The sequence below is a fragment of the Priapulus caudatus genome, unplaced genomic scaffold, assembly GCF_000485595.1.
Source record: "Priapulus caudatus unplaced genomic scaffold, Priapulus_caudatus-5.0.1 Scaffold460, whole genome shotgun sequence".
In the NCBI taxonomy this organism is placed as follows: Eukaryota; Metazoa; Priapulida; class Priapulimorpha; order Priapulimorphida; family Priapulidae; genus Priapulus; species Priapulus caudatus.
Window position 1 is genome coordinate 146,953 of NW_014577521.1, and position 20,514 is coordinate 167,466.

A 20,514-nucleotide genomic window follows, 5' to 3' on the forward strand; every position below is an offset into this window, starting at 1 on the left:
CAGTTTTTTAAACAGGTACACACTGTGTATATACTAGTCGTATCTCGACAATAGAACAAACACCCTTATTAAAACACGAAGAGCAAGGCTTACCTAATAATAATAATAATCAACAAATATTTATTTTTCATAATCTGACAACACGAATCATAGTTCCACGTACACGCACGCACAGATGCGCAGCTAACCGTGACTGGTGCCAAATCATGTGAACTGTGATCAATATCATAGCTTCCCTTACATAATAGCGTCACGCATTACCTATACTCGTGCTGCGCCGTGTAACGCAGGTGAATTCAATCGACCCCCCAATTTCATTATACACAGGTATTCATGATGTCAGCCATTTGGATCCTTTCACAGACTTCCTCGTCAGGGAAGCCTGACCATGGGTTAATACATAACACGGCGTATCTGCAGCTGAATGACATGTGGCATGCGTTATTTAAACAGATAATGCCTTCAGCAGATCAATATTCTATTCTAGGTTACACGCAATTTACTAACGACTCTGTCACCAAAATATACATTTCACTTTATCCATCACACCGTACATGATAAAACGTAGCTATTCCATCGTACAAGTCGCACGAAGCACCCCATCAGCAAACACGCGCCCGCTAAATACACGCTCACCCGCGTACAGGCAGCGCACACATATCCGTGCCAACGGCAATTACACAGGCGCTCCTTGGCTTAAGGCCAAAGGGAGCCAAAATAATGTTTTGCCCTAAGGTAATAAATATGACTTCCAGTTTCTAGTTCAATGATAAATACTGAATTCCATCCATTCTTCACAATAACGTTAGAGAGATGCAGCGATGTCTATATGGGTTAGTGCTACGTCCCACTAAATTTCAGACGTCAATGTCGGGAGCGGTGCAACAGTTAAGCAAGTTGACATACAGCATATTGCATACAACATAACCCAGTCTCGTGTAAATGGTTAACTACAGGCGTTAGAATTAAAAACCAGTGAAAATCAAGTAATAACTTTCACACACAAACACCATACAGACGCGCCCATTACGGCTTCAATTATTCGGCATAAAGTCGCAATAAGAAGGCATCTGCGTTTCAGACAAGAATCACGATTTCAGTGAAACTTCTTAAAAATCTTACACATTAATTTTCAGGTTTCGGGTGCACGACTCTCTACCGCATATTCAACAACATTTGAACGAGCTAAAAACTCGGCGGTTACCCCCTCCCCCCATTAATATTCCCTAGATAATTAGAAGCAGTGGTCAACGAGGGTAGGCACGTCTTTGACCATACTTCATCCTGCCCGTCGGCTGCTGAGCATAGTTTGTGATAGGTGCCGTGAACTGAGCCGGGTCGAATAGGGTCGGCCCGGGCGGCGCTGCTGGTTCTGACTTCTGAAAAGAAAATCATAACAGATACGTCAGCAAGGCTCTGAGAAGGGCGTACACCGTCAATCGAGGCTATTCCACTTCTAAGTGGTTTCCACTCAAAAATGCTCAGATTGCTCAATTTTCCACCTTAAAACAAATTCAGCTACATTTTCAGCCATCTACCCTAAAATCGCTGAAAAGTCGTCATAATTATATGCTCTGTGGAAGAATCATTATACTGCTACTGCTGCAGACTCGCAAATAACTAACATGCTGGGAGAGAAACTACTGAACAGTTCAACAATTACGAATACGATACGAACAGGATAAGAGAAAGAACACATCTAGAAATAAATATTGCCAATTTGCGACATAGATGTTGCATTGCAATTAGTTATTGCAGCTTATGAAGACTAATACTAACAAATCTAGAACAAATATAGTACAACAAGAGATGTTTCACAATACTATAGATCTATGTGAATTTTATCACAACAAAATGTGCCGTAATCTTTGATTATGTCTAAAGAGAGTAACTGATTGAGTTTGTGAGTGAGTGAGGATGTGACGTGATGGTGAGGTGAGTGACGTGAGCTGAGTGACGGTGGTGAGTGAGTGAGTGAGTGAGTGAGTGAGTGAGTGAGTGAGTGAGTGAGTAAGTGAGAGGGAGAGAGAGAGATAGAATGCGTGTGTGAAAGAAAGAGTGTAAATGAGAGCGAGGAATAGTTATGCTAAGTATAGTAACGTATATTTCATATTGCAATGAAGAAAGACAGTCAATAAAAAGTGCAATTTCATGGTTAAACAGAGAGGAAGACGTGTTGACAAACGTAGTGGGCAAGAAATTGCATCTTACAACTTGAGTGCATAGCAAGTCGTTAGCACTATTTAGACATGCCAAAAGAAAATGCATATTCACGCCACTATGCTTCTAACGCTATGCATCCGCTCTACTGTTTAGTGTAAACTAAAGTGCAGAGTAAACTACATCAAAGCCCTGCAAGTGCAAGCACTGACAACATCTCACAGTTAGTCGGGAAGGCGCATAGTACACTCAACGACAGCGACCAAGTCAAACGCTTGCAAATGTGTGTTACGCCGGTAACCATCCATCCAACCACCATAAGAGGTACCAGCGTCCGTGCGTTATTCGTCGAAAGTACTGCAGCACTACGAGGAGTACACAGAGAGAGCAGAGAAGTCCTAGAGAAAGACTACGGACGGCAGCAGCAATAGTGCACGATGTTGTTGTTGTTGTACGGCACTACAACGTTACCTTATCAGGGACCATGTACCTCTGCACCTCACTGGACAGAGAGCTTTGGGAACTAGCCCGAGATAGCTGCAGGACAAGACACCGCAGGCAGATTAGTAACATGCATTCACACGGACCACATCACACAGAAGTACAACCGGAACTGCACACCAAGCCCGTGTATTGCGTATGTGTGCGTGCATGCTTGCATGTGGGTGAGTGTGCGTGAGTGTGTGCATATAAGTGTGTGAGTGCATGTTGGGGTGCGGGTATGGGTGTGTGCGTGCGTTCAACCACAGCTTGCATAGACGTATGTGGGTAGGTGGGAATTGACTGGCTGTCCTCAACGCTAGAGCCACACACCACATTTGTCCACATTTGTGCTCACACAGCCACACTGTGCAGTGACCACGTGCAACCGACACACATGTACACACGACGCACACAAGCACGCACCCACACACACAGGCACTTGGGACAGAGTTTTTATGAAGGAAAGTTGATATACAGTGACACAACAGTGGAACTGTAATTGAGAGGTACGATAGTAGGGCCTATTTGTGAATGTGCGTTCATATTATTTTCAGTTTTTACTGACTCTGTCCCAAGTGCCTGTGCCCACACACGCAGCCGTCAATAAGAGAGGCTTCCCAGGACGAAAGGAGCGAGATCGGACACGCACATGTGCGGTGAGACCCGACCGGGTGCACTCGGAACGGCTGCGCCGTGAAACGACCTCATGCAGTTTACAAGCTCTACACCCCGCTGCCACCACGCCGCGAAGCAGTACGTCAACGGAGACCAGCGCGCACACGTGCAAAGTGTTGCCGGCCCACAGCACGCGACAAACAGCACACGACAGTTAGTAGGTGTGTATACCTCGGCATCATCGCGCTCGCCCGGCTCTTCGTCTGGCATTGAGATAGAAGACGTGCGCGTACGCTGCGTGTACCACTACAACATGGGCAAGACACAAGAACGTCTCTTACAAATCGCACGTATGCACAGTCGGCGTGGGTTAGCCCTTGCCACCCCCTTACCCCTCGCGTGCTCTTAAACGATCGATTCGCATGCCGCAGCTGCAGATTTCGCTCGACGCGCGTTTCCGTCGATGGGGGTGGGGTGGAGTGGGGCGGTGAACATGGGAAAGGTCGAACAGTCAAGCATGTCCACGAGGAACCATACATTACGGCATGCTGTTAGCGAAGATCGATGCAATCAGATGGATCTAAAGAGTTGATGGCAATACCAGGCGCAGGGAATGCGTGGCAAATGTCTTGAGAGGACGGAGTCAGGTACGAATGTACAGAAAGACGGAAACGATGCAACAAACATGAGCAACGATTCAGCAGAAACGGGTAGTGACGTCACAGAGTGGCAGGCAATAACCGAGGGTAAGTGCGTGGAAGAGACGGGTGTAGCCGAGACAGAGAGACGACACTCAGATGGAGAAGCGACAGTGCGGCGGGTGTTGACAAGGTCGGTGTTTCAATCACGACAACTGCAATAGACAAACGCACCGAACAGCAAACTCGCAGCTCAACCGCATGCACAACTGCTCATTTAAACAACACGCCACAACGCTCGACAAAAAATCGTAACCAACCTGGTGCACGAGCGGCGAATCAGGCCCGGTCGACGACCCAGGCCGCGACCCCGGGTTTCCGATCGCCGGCGGCTGCTGAAGCACCGGCTGGGCGTACACGTCGTGAGCTGGAGCGTAATTCTGACCACCAGGTGGCGCCACTTCGTGATTGTGCTGCTGGGGCGTGGCCCCGGGTGAGGGTGGAACGTCCGTGGCTGGCGACGGCGCGTAACCGGGGACGCCCTGTGGTGCGTACGCGTTCGTTCCCTGCGCGTGACCATCCTGGTAGTAGGACTGCACGTTCCCATCCTGGGCAGGGTTCGCCACTTGCGGTTGAGAGTCCGCATGGGGATGGCTCGCTGCATCGGTCGTGCTTGCCTGCGCCAAACCCACATAGTCTACTGCACCACTGTCGCCAGTGCTCTCAGCTGAAACTGATAGCAAGAAGCAAGGTGAATTGTCACAGCTAGAACGAGCAGCATGTGCATGAGGATGCAAACGTCTTGTAAGTGGCCAATGGTCAAATTAGATATTTTTAGTGCAAGGTACGTGTTGCTTTGGGTTTAATTTAAGGTAAGGTAGTAAGCTAATAACTAGGGCCTGAAGCCAATAAGCTCACATACCTGGTGTCGGAACAAAGAAGTTCATTGGTGAGGACGTATTAGTAGGAAACAAGTTGGGTGGTGCTATAGATTGCTGTCCAGAAGATGGTGCGCCTGTAGGATTCAACACATCAACATACTTGCTTCTGGGTCCTGTAAAGAATATCACCATTGTTACAACGCTGGGGGTTGCGAATCAATTGCAGAACAAATCAACACACAAATCAGTCATGCAATAAATTAATTCTGCACCAGTCGCACTGCACAACCACAACATTCACAGTAGCTGCTTATAGTGCATGGAAAATATATCTAGTGCATGTTTCAATTGATGGGTCAATCGATTTTATGGGATCAGCAGAAAATGTATGGGGTACGTGATGAGACAGAGTGATACAATACACAGCAACCCGAGTGTCAGCGTTAGATAAAGAATTCATTTATCTATGATTACCTAAATACATGTAAGGCGATTTGTCTCCTGTTGCCATAAAAATTAACAAACACATTAAACGACATAAGGCTAGCATATATTGAATTCACAAGACACAGGACAAAAAACACCAATTCAATTACCTTACCCAAAAGTTTGATACTTGCACTAATTTTAAATGTACGGAGTGACGATTATGAAAATCGCCCAACCAAAACACGTGCGGTGGCAATTCAGGAGCAGTTATGACTCAGCTTACCTTTTCCGCCACGCATCTTGAACCTGTTTACACCGCCTGCAGGTGGCGCTGGTGTGGGCTGTGGCGCCTGCTGATTGGCATCTAACCCTTGTTGCTGCGTGTATGAAGCAGCTGGCACAGCAGGGGTCAGCACGGGGTCATAAGCTGCCGGAACTGGCACGGCTGGGAGTGGGTCATATGGACCCATGCTGCCACCTGCACAAAATCGGAACAAACATGAGTTGTGGGCAAAGGTCCTTATATTTTTTAGGACGCCAAGGCATGTGGCAGGTTCTTTACGGGAACCTAGTCTAGGTACAGGAACATTTAGACTGGATAACAGACACCAGCAGGTAGCCTTTACTCACCCATCATGTCTGAATCCTTTGGCGGTGGCGCGAACGGCTTTTCCTCTTCGTCGTCGCCATCTTGGTTTACCCAGCGGTTTTTCGTAGCATCCCACACAATCTACAATGTAGGAATGCACGAGCCTGTCAAGCAAGAGTTCAATGAAAAGCAAAGCGACAAAGCAGAAACAGACAACTAACGTTCATCGTGAGTCATCCATCAGGAGTCATTTGATGGGTACCTCAAACTAGTAATGAATTACTAGATACGTTACAGTGAACTAGTATTACTAAGTGCACATTTTCAGGGATGATCTTATATATATGCTTCACCTCTAGAAATACAGAACGCTAATGCACGCGCGCACACACGCATATATCTACATACACTTGGATTCTTGTCCTCTGGTAGTTTCATCTCATTCTTTCCTTTGAAGCCGCCAAAGTTGAAAATCCCACCAAACCAACCTCTCTGTAATCAGAACACGGTCGGCATTAGATAACTTAGACATTTACTTTTACGTTTACAGTTAAAATTTTCCACTTTCATCAAAGCCAGCACATCACTTCAGAGTCATGCCCGAGTCTCGATATTTGATGCAAATCAGTGTCAATGCACTAAATGGTGTTCACAGTGCATTTGTAAGTGATAAAAACCCAAAATTTCAGTCGTTCTGGTGTCTCATGCAGTGCAATGACCAAAAGTCTCACTCCTTTTAAGTAAAAAATAAAATCATTTATCAACTGTGTGTTGACAGGTATTATGGGTGATGTGCAGATGTGACCATTTTGAAAAAAAAAGATGCCTGAGATAGATATGAACAAAAAAACACTGACAGAAAGCGAATATCATATACCAGAACATCTTTGGGCGAAGTTGAACCAGCAAGCTGCAGCCAGAATGTAACACAAGCATTCCTTTTTAAACCATAAAAATATAAATTCGGTCCACAACAAACAGTAACGCAGGATACTTCCATTCTCTTGTAAAATTGTGCTAAGTAAACTAAGTATCTGCCATGACGATATCACAGAGATTTTTGAATTAAGTCGGCTTTCACATATCATCAAAAAGGCCATCAGTACCCAATGCTGGTGATCTCCAAAAAGAACCACAGAGTGGACCTCAAGCTGCAATATGCTCTAAAAAACTTTGTGTTAAGTCACTGGAGTGACTGAAGTCACTGAAGTGTGTGACCTCACACGTGTGATCTAGTAGGCGAATTAATAGGCATGCTATGCTGCTTCTGTCGGCACACCTACATTCTAAGTCAATCAGCTAGCAATCTTACCTTATCATGCTTTTTGTGCTCTTTCTTTTTGTGCTCAGTAGGACTCTCTACCTTCTTTCCTGGCTCTGGACTGGATGCTGTCAGCGTCTATGTGAGGATGAAAAAGTGCGTTAGCATAAACAAGAAAGCATCCATTCTGTCTATCGGGTCACCCCTAAGCAATTTCCTGTTTGCCGTGGCATAAGTGGCCCATCACAACTACGGCAACTGGGGTGAACGATTTCAATAAAACAGTGCACAGTTTTCACTGGTCAGTTAAATGTGCACACTACGGGAGCAGGAGGTGACGAGAGAAGTTTGTCTGCCTAGCAGCACACATTCGAAATGCTGCCCCTGCACCTTACTAAGTTGGGTACGTTACTGCAAGCAGGAAATTATTTATGGGTGACATCAGCATTAAACCATCATCAGAATTAGTTAAGAAGTTATCACCATGCTAGACACAGCAGATAGAGCCACAGGAAATGCCAGTGAGATTGATGCATGTCTATATGCTTCAAATCTTCAATTAAATAACATATGTACATACAGAGATGAATTGTGATGCAAGCTATAAACGCGTTAGTCAGTGCCTAACAACATGTGCACGCACGCACACACGTGTTCGCACGCACACAGACACACGTGTATACATGCACGCATTGAGGCATGCAAGTGCACACGTGAACACGCACACACCCATGCACACACACGTGAATGCACACATGCGCACGCACACATGTACTCGCGACCATACCGTGGTGGAACGAGGGCTCTCTGGAGGCGTGTAATAGATTCCTGCGTACGCGCTATGCCCTCCCTCATCCCTAGGACTTTCTCTGTACCGATACTGCAATAACCACACAAGCTAACGCATTCCAGAAACGCTATGCAATGCAGCAACGAGTTGGTCTAGGCAGCAATCAAGCATTGCCTTTAGTTCAGTGGAAGAGTGCAAAGAGAAACGTGCAAAGGTTTGGAGGAAACAGTTTGTAGGGAACAGAAGATAACAAACGTGCAACTACAGATTTGGTCTGCTGCATAACGATTCTGGAATAGTGTTCACCAGCTAATCGCTTACCGCCCACTCTCACCACTCTACCTCTGACCTACCACATGCCTTCACGAGCGCTATAAGACAACGGCACTTTTTAATGACAAGATCTAGCATGAGTAGTGTTACGCATGAAGGAAAGGCTACCTTCGCAGAGCCTGGGCTGTCAGGTGGAGTTTGGAATCCAGAAACTAAATCGTCCTGGTATTCGCTAGTCAAATTCTCATTCTGGTGCTCGCCTAGACTCTGCAGCCAGAAGAGGTTACACAGGTCTAGTGAGATTAGTGGAAAACGTTAAGAAACCAATTACTAGTGTTAGCAGATTAGGAAAGTAAACACTAAGAATTGAGTGAGATTTGGTTAAAATCTAAAAGAAACTGTGAATATTACAAGGTTCAATATTTACATGTAACCTGAGTTGATACCTCTACGACCACAGTTTACATGTAGCAATAATGCTTACACACACAACACATTTCAAACAGATATCATGCAGTGTCATCAACAAACTTCCACTCTCCAATAATAAACAAAACTGGTAACTGTGCCGTTATTGCTGTTGTTGATAAACTTGCGTGAGATTCAACGTGTAACACATACCTGTTGTGTGGCCATGCCATAGTAGTCAAACCCTGCACCTCCAGTAGTGTCTGCTACAGGTGTGCGAGGGCTAGACGGGGCACTGGCGCTATGTTCCGACGCCGCTGCCACCTGCTGCTCAGCGGAAGAGCCTGCGTATCCCTCACCATAGTTACCCGGGGGAGTGAAGTACTGCCCTTGCTGCTGCTGCTGATAGTACTGATTGTACTGACTGTAGTCATAGCCAGCTCCATCTACAAGAGGGTGGTGTGTAAACCATTACAATCTGCGACGGGTGTTGCTGCTAGCCAACTAGCTGTTAACATTCATATAGCATGCCTGCCACTTTACATGTATATGAAACCTTACCTGTAGGGCCAGGTGCCCCAGTCTGCTCATACACCTGCTGCTGCCCAGACGTGTGTCTGCTGTGACTCTGGTACTGATGAACTTGCTCTTGCGCTAGAGAAATGAAAGCTATTGTTGGCCTCTGTTTCTCATATCCACAATAAGAAATCACTCGTGTATGCTGACACGATTGCCACACACAAGTGCTCTAGCATTGTAGAGCTTATGCAAAACACAGAGACAGATATATAGTCACACGCAGAGTATTAGCTAGTGAGACATCTCGCCATTTTTTGATAGACTTTTTTCGCAATAGACTACTGCCGACGGCAAACGAGTCATAGTCAAAATATAAAAATTTAAAGTTTGGGCAAGCTCTTTTTACTATGCAAAATACCTCAGAATGCAACAAATTGCTCCAATTTTATAAAGATTATAAAGGGCATGCCACTGAACCCCCTTGCTTTGCTAGGACACAAATGTTCTAGTCATTTACAACTCCCACTTTCTCAATCCTAGTTAATACTCTCGTCACACACTCGCATAAGTGCCTACCGTAATGTTCGCTGGTCATCATGTTCATGTCATCCTGCACCGACGTCGACGTTGACACCGACTCGGAGGTTGGCTGAGAGACGGCCTCACCCGTCCACGGAGCATTAGCTTCAGTCTCCTCAATGTGGTGGATAGTACCGATCTGCAACACATCCACATGCCAACACCACGTCGCCAAAGACAATAACAGAACAATCGAACGGTATTGTATAATCGAACGAAACAAGTGGGCAGAGACGAAAAGCACACGTGATCGAAAATGCCTCTTAGGAAATATCACGGCGGCGGAGACTGGGAAAGGAAGAAGGACTCACGTTCTCAGGACTCGCTGGCGGTACGGAAGGAGGCGTTGTTTGTGAACTCGGAGCGGTGAGGAGGCGAGGAATGGCTGCGGAAGTCTCAGCAGCGAGAGAAGCGACCGGTGAGTCCGGCGCGACACCGCCGCCGCCGCCGCATCTCTGCACGGCGGCGGCAACCTGCGGCGGATCGGGTGCTGCGGACAGGCTCTTGCTGTCCACGCTGATGACGAACGTGCTCGGACTACGTCGCATCTTCAGCAGCGCCGCGTCGATCCCCGCCGCGCCGCGCCGCCCGCGCCCGCGCCCCATCTTCGCCTTCTTCATCAGCCGGATCTGGTGCTCGAGCCGCCCGCTGAAGTCGTGCGTCTGCGTCAGCGCGCTCTGGATGAGCTGGTCCTTGCGCGTGACGGTCGCGCGATCCATCGCGGCGGCGACGGTGGCGCCCCGCGGTGGCGAGCGTGTGAACGAGTCGTCGCTGTCGGACGTCGCGAGTGGCGTGCCAGGCGTCTCGTCGGCGAACGTCACCTTCTTCGGCGAGCTGGGGCTGCCCGTCCCCTTCTTCGGGGAGCCGGGGCTGCCCGTCCCCTTCTTCGGGGAGCCGGGACTGCCCATCCCCTTCTTCGGGGAGCTGGGGCTGCTCATCGGCGTGCGCAGCATGGCTGGGCTGCAGGGCGGAGTCCGCGGGGCCGTCGGGCTGCCCGTCGGCGTCCACGTGTACGGCAGGGGGCGCCAGCTGTGGCGGTGCGCGGCGTGGATCGCGGCGAGCTCGGCGTACGACGACGAGCGCTCCGAGTCGTCGCTGCAGTGCGACGACGGCGAGCCGTACAGCGACGGCCAGAGGGCGCCGCGGCCGTACGCGGCCGGCGGCGACGCTCCGTCCGACGTCTCCTCCCACGGCAGGCAGACCGGCACGAGGGAAAGGTGAGCGTAGGCGGTGGAGACAGGAGAGAGCGGCGGCAGGGCTCCAGTCTGGCAGGGAAGAGTAAGGTGAGCTAAGTCAAGCGATAGGCAAGGCAAGTCGTACAAGGACAAGGCGAGGGTAATCGAGTGGTGACCGGGACGACAGACATGGTCACGGATAGCGCGGCGGCATACGCTTCGTTCGAACACGTACCTTGAAAGCCGTGCATATGCTGCTGAGGTTGGTCAACCAGTCTGGGTCGGCCATGTAGGTGATCTCCCCCTCTCCATGTGTGTAATGTGGGTCGTGGTACTTCAAACGACTGCCCAGCTGCATTGAAAAATATAGACCGCAATTTCACATTTTGTCTATACACGAGTGATGATCGTCATGCAACATTCCAATCATCGTTTCATTTCTGGGACGAATGCTTACAACAGGAGTACTGTACAACGTACCTCGTATACTTGGGCGACAAGATTCTCGCTATAGAGTGCTGGCGCTGGCTGGAAGGCACGTGTTAGTACTTCACAATAGTGAAGAGCCTGCAACAAGCACACACACAATTTGTACACTCAAAAAGTCAACAACAATGTAACCTCAAACTCAACTCGTCAACTGTGCAACCCCGAATCAGGCACTTTGTTCGGTTACAGAATTTAGACAGCCTTCGCAATCAGGATAGTGCAAGTACCGGTCAAAATTCAGAAACTACTAACGTAACTCTTCAACCACAATCACGAATAATCTCTCGCTCTAAAGATGTCTACGCGAAACCTGGGGGACCTCACCTCCTGGAGAAATCCAAATTCGGCGAGCCTGCACGCATACATGAACTTGTACGCCTGTAGTCCGGGGAGCACAAACTGGGGGTTACTCAGCGACATGGCATACTCGTATACCTCCGTGCAGTGCACAGCCTCGTTTGTTGCAAACTGCTGAAGCGGCAATCTAAACCAATCCGAAACAACACATTAGAGATCACTAAAAGACGAGCAATTGTTCCAGTATCGTCAGGTACTGAACATGGGTCGATAGGAGTCGATAGACAAATTGGTGACCATGTATGAACATAGATACCATTGCGACAGATGCATGAGGATATATGCCATGGGGAACAACATGAGGATAGACCCCCATGGTGACCAGTGTATGATACGAGGATAGACATCGGAGTTACCATTGCATGACGACAGACACCGGGGTGAATGGAATTAAGAAAATGGGTTACCTATGGTTGGAGCCGATCAGCACCAATTTTGACATCTTCTTCTTGTAAGTGCCGAAACCAACATCTGCCATCAGATAGCAGAAATGCGCTGCGTGTAGGCAGCCACTGGCGGCTGGAAGACATAGCTTTAGTAAGAACCAAGTTCATCCTTCTAAACACAGCAACTCTTAATGGAAACACACTGACGCAAAAGACATCATAGAGTGAACTTGCAAATGTCAGAGCAAAGATGGTGAGAAAGAGATCTAGGCGATAGCACTCACCAAGTGTATCCGCGAGAGACGTTATGCTGCGCTGATCAAGATCAGATCGTCCGCTGCCGTTTGACAGAATCATCGCCAGATGGGGTCGCCAGTCTCCCCAATTATGATCTGCCACACTCTAAAATAATAACAAGCATCTAACATTTAATTACGCATTAATTATCCATCGTACCAAATACAGAACGATTCGACAATGCGCAACAGATTTGATTCTTTTTCCTAGAATGTTTGTCTGAGTAGAATATTGAATGGGCTAAAGGGTGTAAGGGGTAGGCTCACCGTAACGGATCCAGGCTGCCTTCCTGACATCAGTTGGTACAGAGTCTGCAGAGGGTCGTTCAGCGCCAATGAGTTTGCGAACCTGCGAGGTGAACAGGACAACATTACAGCACATTACTTACACAACAGTTCAGAATCTATGTTTGCCGTGAAATATAAGAAAAATCTGCATGTTTCTCTAGAAGGAAAATGGCCTGCCTCACACCTGGTCATGACGTTAGCGTATGTCCGTGCGTCCATCTTGGATGCCAGGAACAGGGCATGTCCCCACGAATGGTGCTTCATGGACCAGTCAAGCGCATCCTAAAAGCACACAAGTTCATGTTTCCAAGTTCATTGAGAAAACTGGTTCACAGCGATTACGTAATTGCTAAAAAAATAAAAGACGACACAAATCCAATGAAAATCCAATAAAGAAACCGCAATGCAATAGATCAATCAAAGAATTACGTCGCTACCTTTTTGTGTCCGTAGAGAAGAAGATCACGAAACTTCTTCGTCACTTGCTCCTCGCTTAGGAGCGTCTTCCTGTTTATCACAGTGCGGTTCTCCGTGACAACTTCGGTAGTCTCTGCTGCCTTTGATTCTTCATCTTCCTCTTTACCAGATGGCGACACTGGTGCTACATCATCTAATTGCTCAACAGGCTCATCATCATGCTCCCTCTGGTAGTCTGCTAGTAGTAGATCAGCTATGTCGGTTCCAACTACGGTCTAGAAACAAAACAGCATATATAAATATAATGCACAATACATACATATATAATATGAAAGAATAAGTTTTTCACACATAGGTCTGTAAATGTGCGCTACTCTCCACATATTATCATGCTTGCTCCACTTTCACAAGTAACATGAGCATAAATTACTAGCATGTAAACGATATCACGTTTCGTAACGGGAAAGTAAAGAGAAGGTAATCTTGCGAGCATCTTACCCCATTCTGTCGAATGAGCAACACATTAAGTTCCCACAAGAGAACAGCAGAGCTCTTGTCAACCAGTTCATAGTCCGCCTTACACTCCTTTATCTTGTTCTGGCAGAAAATAATAACGTCTTTCTTGTGTGTCTCACTCCTGTGGAAAGTCAACAAGCCATCAATTAAGAGCTCCACAACAATACCCACAAAAACAGATTCAGAGAATCGACAGAAATTCTAAAGCCTTCGAAAACAGGGTTCAATCGGTCACGACATTACAGAGATTGCTGCCATAAAAAGTAGAGACTATGCTGACGGCATGTAAAGTTACAGGATCCACATGATTATATGCATGCTACCCTAGCCCTAAGGATCAAGTTACACGTGCTATAATGGTGTAGAAGAATCAACGACAACACATGTCGACACGTAAGGCATAATGAACGAGGCGTCGTGCGGACCGCCGAATCGCGAAACGCAACTCGAGAGAAGTGGACACGTACTTGACGAGCGGTCCAGGGAAGGCCCTCATCTCCTCCATCTCGGCGGAGGAGCCGAGGAAGCCCTGCACGTCGTGAAGCTCGACGCGCGCCGGCTGCCCGTCCTCCGGACTGTTGGGCAGCACCTTGAGCAGCGCCCCACTCGGCGTCAGCGTCGCGAGCGTGTGCGGCATGCGGAACTTGTGCGGCGTCAGCCGCTGCCGGGCGACGGCGTCTGCAACACAAGAGCGCGATGACGAGAAAACGCGGCAGCAACGCGGCGAGACGGAAACCCAAGAGCTATCGTGCTCTAGTGGTTGGCGTTTCTAATTGTTACTTTGGAGGCTTGTGAGTTCAAACCAAGGCTAGGGCAGTGAAGGTGCAAAACGCTGCCACAACAGCTCCCTTTCATGTGACCGTCTGTTTAGAATGTAGCCGCAATTTGAAATAAATAAATAGATGCTTAGAAACGTATTTGGTGAGAGACTTACCATCAGATCTCTCGGAATAGCCGTCAGACTCTTCGTATCCCAAGCGACTGCCAGAACGACTGCGTACAAACCACAACATATTAGCTTTGAATCATCGCTCAGAAATCAATTCACAATCCTTCAACGACATCACTAGCAAACAATGAGTCTGTAATCATCTTTGTCACTGCAGTTTTCATGCATACGGTCACCGTGCTCAATAGCACAGCATTGCCTACCTTCTATCCCTGTCATCAACGTAGGACGAATGCTGCGATCGCCTGTCAAAGTCGTCATACTGCTGGTAGTAGTCTGCAGAGGACATATTTGGGTCGATGTAGCTGGCGGACTTATTGCTATCGTAGTACGCCATCTCGGCGAGGTAACCGGAGTCTTGGCGGCTATGGCCGTATTGGCGGTAGTAATCATAATAAGCCCTCGGGTCGGCATATGGATAATCTGTTGGATTAAGAAAATGTGACATGGTTAGCTTAGTTGTTCCAGTGGAAATGTGTGTCATACCAGCCAGCATCATGTAAAGGGTTTTTAAACTATGACATGCACAGGTTTAGTTTTCATTTTGTAGACAGGTTTCGCACTATTTTGACCTCTGCTTTCAAAATTAAATACAAAACATTGAATGAAGCCCTCCCCGTCACACGAAAGAAATTATCGCAAATGCTGAAAGCGACGCCGTAACACAGTTTAGACTAGCATGGTTTGCACTCACTTTGATAATACGCCTCCTGCTGCTTGTACCAATCCTCGTAGTACTTCGAATTCTCATATCGCTCACGGTCCATGTCCCTCGAGCGCGACTTGCCGTAGTAGTCGTAGTCGGCTCGCGACCTTGACCTCTCCTTCGCCGGGTCGTCCTGCAGCGATGCGTCGGCCGCCGGCCTGCGCTCGTAGTCGCGCTCGTAGTTGGACGCGCGGCTGGACGGCCGCGAGTGGTAACTGGCGTCGCGGCGCCGCTCGTCGTCGTAGTCGGAGCGGTGCTCGCGTCTGCGGCCGTGCTCGCGCTCGTCCCTGTCGCGGCGCGAGCTGCCGCTGCCGCGCTCGTCGTAATCTCTCCTCCGCGAGTCCTTCTCGTCGTAGTCGCGGGGGCGGTCGGACCGCCGGTCCCGGCCGTCGTCGCGGTCGCCGCGTCTGTCGTCGCGGTGACTGCGCTCGTCGTCCCTGCCCGCCCGCCTGTCGTCCCGGTCGCCGCGCCTCTCACCTCTCTCGTCGTCCCTGTGGCCTCTCCTGTTGCCGTGGTCGTCCCGCCGGCCGCTTCTGTCGCCTCTTTCGCCGTCGCGATCATATTTGCTGTCGCGCCGGTCGGCGTCATCGCCGTCTCTGCGCCTGTAGTCTCGATCCTGCCTCCGATCGTCCCTGTGGTCTCGCTTGCCGTCCCTGTCGTAGCGCCTGTCGTCGTCTCTCCTCTTGTACTCGCGCTCGCTTCTATCACCGTCCCTGTCGCTCCTCCGCTCGTCTCGGTACCGGCCGTCGGCACGTCGTCCGTCCTCCTCCGGCCGCTCGCTCCTCGGTTTCTCGATCTCCCCGTTGGCGCCGGCTTGCCGCCGGTCGTCTGCCTCGTGCTTCGCGGGCGCGACGAGGTCCGGCGGACGCTCGTACGGCGCGAACGCGTGCCCGATGCCGTTGCCGGGGACATGCCGGATCGTGACCGCCGGCTCGGGCGGCTGCGGTGCGAACGCCGGTATCGGCGTGACGCCGTCCAGGCTCGCATCGTGAGACGAGCTGACGATGACATCCATGCTTGCTCCTGCGGGCTCCGGTACGAAGACGGCAGACTGCATCGGCTGCAGTATCGGCTGTGGTGGGAAGCCAGATTGCTCCACTTGCGGGAGCGCAGCGGGCTGAGGCACTGAGGGCACGGCGTACGGCATCCCGCCGTCGCCGCCCGGCGCGGGAACCCTGCGGCTGTCGACGGCATCTTGACGGTTATCCACGCTCTCTGACGGAATCCCAAAGGGCACGGTCCCCGCAGGCGTCGCCAGATGCGGTGGCTGCATCACGTCGCAGTCGTACTGCGCGCTGCTGTCGCGCGCGGGTGAGACGCTGGCCACGGGTGACGGCGTCTGGTAGGTCAAGATGTTGCCCAGTTGCGGCGGGCTGAAGATGATCGGCGTCGCCGCACAGACGTCGGCCGCCGGCAGCAGGCTCGTCGGCTGCATCGCCTCGGGAAACGCGCTGCGGATCTTCTCCTGCGTGTAGGACGGGTGCGCGTGGTACGCGGGCACCCCCTCCTCCTCCTCCCCCTCCGCCTGCTTCTCCTCCTCAGCAGCGACGTCGAGGCGGGCCCCGGTTTGCTCCGCGATACCATCGATCGCACTAGGCTCTCCCTGGATGGCTTCACCTGGATGACAGGTGGCACTGACATGTGATGCTGCGCTCCCCTCCGACTGCTGGCTTTCGGAACTCTGAGACAGCATCGCGATCGATGGCTTCGTCTCTTGCATGGCGTCTGCGGTGGACTCAATATTGTGATCAGGGATGGGAGAAGGCGACGCCGCCTCACCTGTGAATGCAGTCGCCGCTTCGATGGCGACGCCCGCCGTCGCAGAACTGCCGACTAGCGCAGAACTATCTTCGCCTGCGAATTGCGCTGGTGCCGATTCGTGCGACTCGGCCGTGGGCGTGCCGCCGAGCGAAGGCAGAAAGAAATCGACCGGAGGTGGATGCGGCGCCAACGGCAAGTCACGTCCGCCCTCCTCGCGGGCCGCTGCTTCCTCATGGTCAAACGGCTCTGAGTTTGACCGGTGGTGTCGCTGACCGTTCTGCCCGTCGGGCAGTGAGAGATGATTGCCGTCGTGGCCGGCCGCGGGGTCAAGCCGAGCGTCGGCGGCCACCTGCTCGCACGACTCACGACGCGAGAGATTGATCGTCTGCAGACTCGAGTTGCTGATCGAGCTGTGACAGCTGAGCGTGTAGCCGAGGGGCGCCACCGCCGCCGCCTCGCCCGCGCCGCCACCATCTTCGTTCTCCTTCGAGATGAACTCGAACTCGCTTTCGCTGCTGCTCCGGCCGAAGAACGTTGACGCTGTGTTGATCTGCGCGTCCGCCTGGGTGATGACGGGCAGCTGATGCAGCTCCGCCGGCTCCTCCACAGCAGGCGTCTCCACCACGGCTGCCGGCTCGCACCCGCTGCCGATGTTACCCCAGTAGTCGACGCTGCCGGCGTCGAAGGACCGTGCCTCGGCCTGCACGCTGGTGCCCGCGTCGTTATGCATCGCCGCCGCTACCGTATCCTCGGTATGCTGTGGCACAGGCTCGGGGTACGTGCGCTGCTCGTATCCCTGCCCCCACTCCTGCGGGCACGCGTCCGCCGCCGACACGCCCTCGACGTAACCGGACGCGTACTCGCCAGCCGTCGGTAAGGGCTCTTGCCCGTGGTGTGCGTCCTGGGGGGCATACTGATCGGGGGACGGGTCGCCGCTGGTCGGACCCTGCGCGGGCTGCTGAAAGTTCGCGCCCGCTGCCGCGCGGATCTCCTGCCCGTGCCAGTCTCCGTACTGGTACGCGTGCCAGCTGTGCTGCTGCGCGCCCGCGAGTCCGTCTACGCCCTCGTCCGTGTTCGGCCACGACTGCTGTGAGATGTCACCCTTCTGCTGCTGCGGGTCGGCTAGTGGGTACGCAGCGGGATGAGTCTGCTCGCCCGCGTAGCCCTGCGCGGGGTTAGCGTAGCCGCACTGCTGCGACCACTGGTACTGGTCGTACTGCACTACCGGGGCGCCCTGCTGGGAATACTGCTCACCAACGTCGCCCGTCGGATGCCCGTACTGCGCGTAGTACTGGCTGCCATCTACAGCCGGCGCACGCTGCTCGTTTTCTCCGCATCCGTCGCTGTAACCGTGGACAGCCGCCGCGGGGTACGGCTGGGCGAGCTGAGGGGCAGCTGCCGTAGGCAGCGGAGCATTCTCAGTGTTACCTGTTGGTTGCAGCGGCTGGGTTGGGTCGAATATCTTCACAGGACCGGCTGGTGATGGCACAGCCTCTGTCACCTTCGGCCCGTGAAGGGAATTCTTCACATTATTGTGTAATCTGAAGAACAGAATAATTGATACATTGCAATGATACTTTCTTTTATCCGCATTTACTTGAAACAACATACTGAAACTTAAATAGAATTAAAACTTAAATGATTCTTTCATTATTTCAATAGTTATCCACTCATACATTCTATTACAATCATTTAAAATTCAAGATTTTAAGTATTACTACCAAGGATAAATTAAAGGATAAAGGATTAGGGATGAGGTAATTTTTTATACATGAATTGATAATTATTAGTGCATATATATATAAATAAAATATGTGGATAGATAACTACCAAGGACAGATACACCAAAAGTATGACAAGCACACTTATTTACATTGTGGCCCTTACAACATTACACTTTTATCATAACATAACATCAGCACCTTGCATGCACAATTAAAATATAACCTTTACATGACTTATACATTTTTTCTACACTATTTACAATTTATTGATACAATAGTGAAACCCAAATTCTGCCTCCAACGTTTCAACCTTTTGCATCTAATTATATATAGTTTTAACATTACATATGGTATGCTATGTGTGTCATTGTAGAGAGGTCAAGGCCTCAACTGCAGTAAGTAAATGGTTTTTACTAAATTGCTTCCCACTCTTGGTTTGAAGATTGGCATCACATCCTTTCCGGTACTGAAGCATGCATTCACCAGGGACCCAAGTGTCAGAGACACCAAAAACAGTTATGACATCAGGTTAAAATTGGGTCTTCCCAAACAACCAGAGAAAATGCAATACTGTGAGGGAAAACCTGTGAGGGGCATCAGCGATGATGGTATTATTGGTGAATAGAGAAAACAAAATATCATTTTACACCAACTCTTCAATGAGCGGTCTACATAAAATACACAAAGACAAGCGAATGTATGATTCAGAATTTGGATTTCAGGAAAAGCTTACAAAGGCAAAAAATCATCACGGGGGATATTAGTGTTTGTGAAAAACTCCTATAGCTGTGTGATTAATTATATACATGATAAAAAATAGCATAAAAAATAGATATGAAACAAATTTGACTATTACAAGTTGAAACTCATTTAAATGCTATGGTTATAGTGCCAGGCAAAGTCTTGCGTCCCAGGTGCTGCTTTTGCTACTGCAAATAATTCCAAATACCACTACCACTACAGTGCTCCGGATCATTTTTGCATCGGATGAGTATTTACTCATCAATTTTCAAATTATTTTTGTGCGTTTTTTGTGCGTGTGCGCGCGCGCGCGTGCGTGCGTGTGTGCGCGCGTGACTGTGCGCGTGTGCACGCGTGAGTGTGCGTGCGTACATGTGTGCGTGTGCGTGCGTGTTGTACGTTTTGGTTTAAAATGACTGACAAAGTGACAGCACTAACGTTACGCATACGTTGAAGAACACTACATACTAAACCGACCAGGCTCTCCGACTGTTACACGCCACGTAGTGTTAAGCGAGATGGGAACTTGTGGCTAACTACTAGACCAATAAATTGTGCCCTAAAAATTGTTATATTCTGATGTTATTTTAGGTTTTCAGATGTTATTTTCTGTTTTCTAAAATAACATCAGAATATAAAAAATTTTAGGGCGCAATTTATTGGTCTAGCTAACTACATACATGTATACAGTGATTGTACTCAAAGTTTGTACACATTCATACGTACTGGGGCAAACGCTATCGTATCTGTATTCTGTACTCTATGTTTTGTACATGTATGCGTAAATGAGTGTTTTCAATGCGCATTTTACTCAAATACACATGCTATCTGGAGCGCTGCCAGTGCCACTACCACTACCATCATTGCTGGCTCAAAGTTCAAATTTCATAGATATTTATTTACGTTCTAGGCCTACATTTTTTTTATTTCACATCAAGATGGCAATAGTATCGCTGAGAGGGTCTATGTCCCCCAGGGTACTGCCGGAACGTACCCTGGGTACGTTCCGGTGTACCCTGGTACTATAGCTCTATTACTATAGCCCGCGTACAGTTTCCGCATGATTGCGGCAACTGTACGCGGG

At 49.7% G+C, this 20,514-nt stretch overlaps 2 protein-coding genes across 7 annotated transcripts in view; both read right to left on the reverse strand.

Moving 5' to 3' along the window:
* Window positions 1–89: 89 nt before the first annotated feature.
* LOC106810648 (protein transport protein Sec16A-like) lies at window positions 90–15,431 on the reverse strand. Of its 6 annotated transcripts, none has more exons than XM_014814072.1 (26): window positions 15,193–15,431; window positions 14,702–14,921; window positions 14,484–14,542; window positions 14,017–14,227; window positions 13,532–13,670; window positions 13,054–13,308; window positions 12,801–12,898; window positions 12,596–12,677; window positions 12,317–12,434; window positions 12,054–12,165; window positions 11,614–11,773; window positions 11,281–11,367; window positions 11,036–11,152; window positions 9,623–9,764; window positions 9,089–9,181; window positions 8,741–8,973; window positions 7,844–7,936; window positions 7,108–7,194; window positions 6,204–6,287; window positions 5,837–5,936; window positions 5,490–5,684; window positions 4,819–4,950; window positions 4,217–4,629; window positions 3,490–3,564; window positions 2,632–2,697; window positions 90–1,379 (listed from the first exon to the last, which is right to left on the reverse strand). In XM_014814072.1, exons 1-26 carry the CDS (start codon window positions 15,263–15,265, stop codon window positions 1,248–1,250), a joined length of 3,576 nt encoding a protein of 1,191 aa, XP_014669558.1. In that variant the 5' UTR covers window positions 15,266–15,431; the 3' UTR covers window positions 90–1,247. The 6 variants fall into 6 exon arrangements, with proteins under 6 accessions (XP_014669558.1, XP_014669557.1, XP_014669561.1 ...); XM_014814071.1 differs by lacking the exon at window positions 7,844–7,936 and adding an exon at window positions 8,288–8,386 and having other exon boundaries at window positions 15,193–15,430; XM_014814075.1 differs by lacking the exon at window positions 7,844–7,936 and having other exon boundaries at window positions 15,193–15,430.
* A 246-nt stretch (window positions 15,432–15,677) lies between these two features.
* Window positions 15,678–20,514, reverse strand: part of LOC106810641 — a 24,950-nt gene continuing 20,113 nt past the window's right edge. The window contains exons 4-5 of the mRNA XM_014814066.1: window positions 15,788–18,506; window positions 15,678–15,746 (exon numbers count right to left, since the gene is read on the reverse strand). Of these exons, the coding sequence (XP_014669552.1) occupies window positions 15,678–15,746; window positions 15,788–18,506 (2,788 nt within the window). The remainder of the gene's footprint in view (window positions 15,747–15,787; window positions 18,507–20,514) is intronic.

Coding starts and splice junctions, on each gene's coding strand:
- LOC106810648 (XM_014814071.1), bottom strand. CDS start 15,265: ATGGACCGTGAGCGATATGAGAATTCGAAGTACTACGAGGATTGGTAC. Junction 14,922..15,192: donor GCAGGAGGCGTATTATCAAA/GTGAGTGCAAAC, acceptor TTAATCCAACAG/ATTATCCATATGCCGACCCG. Junction 13,671..14,016: donor TTCCCTGGACCGCTCGTCAA/GTACGTGTCCAC, acceptor GACTTTCCACAG/GAGTGAGACACACAAGAAAG.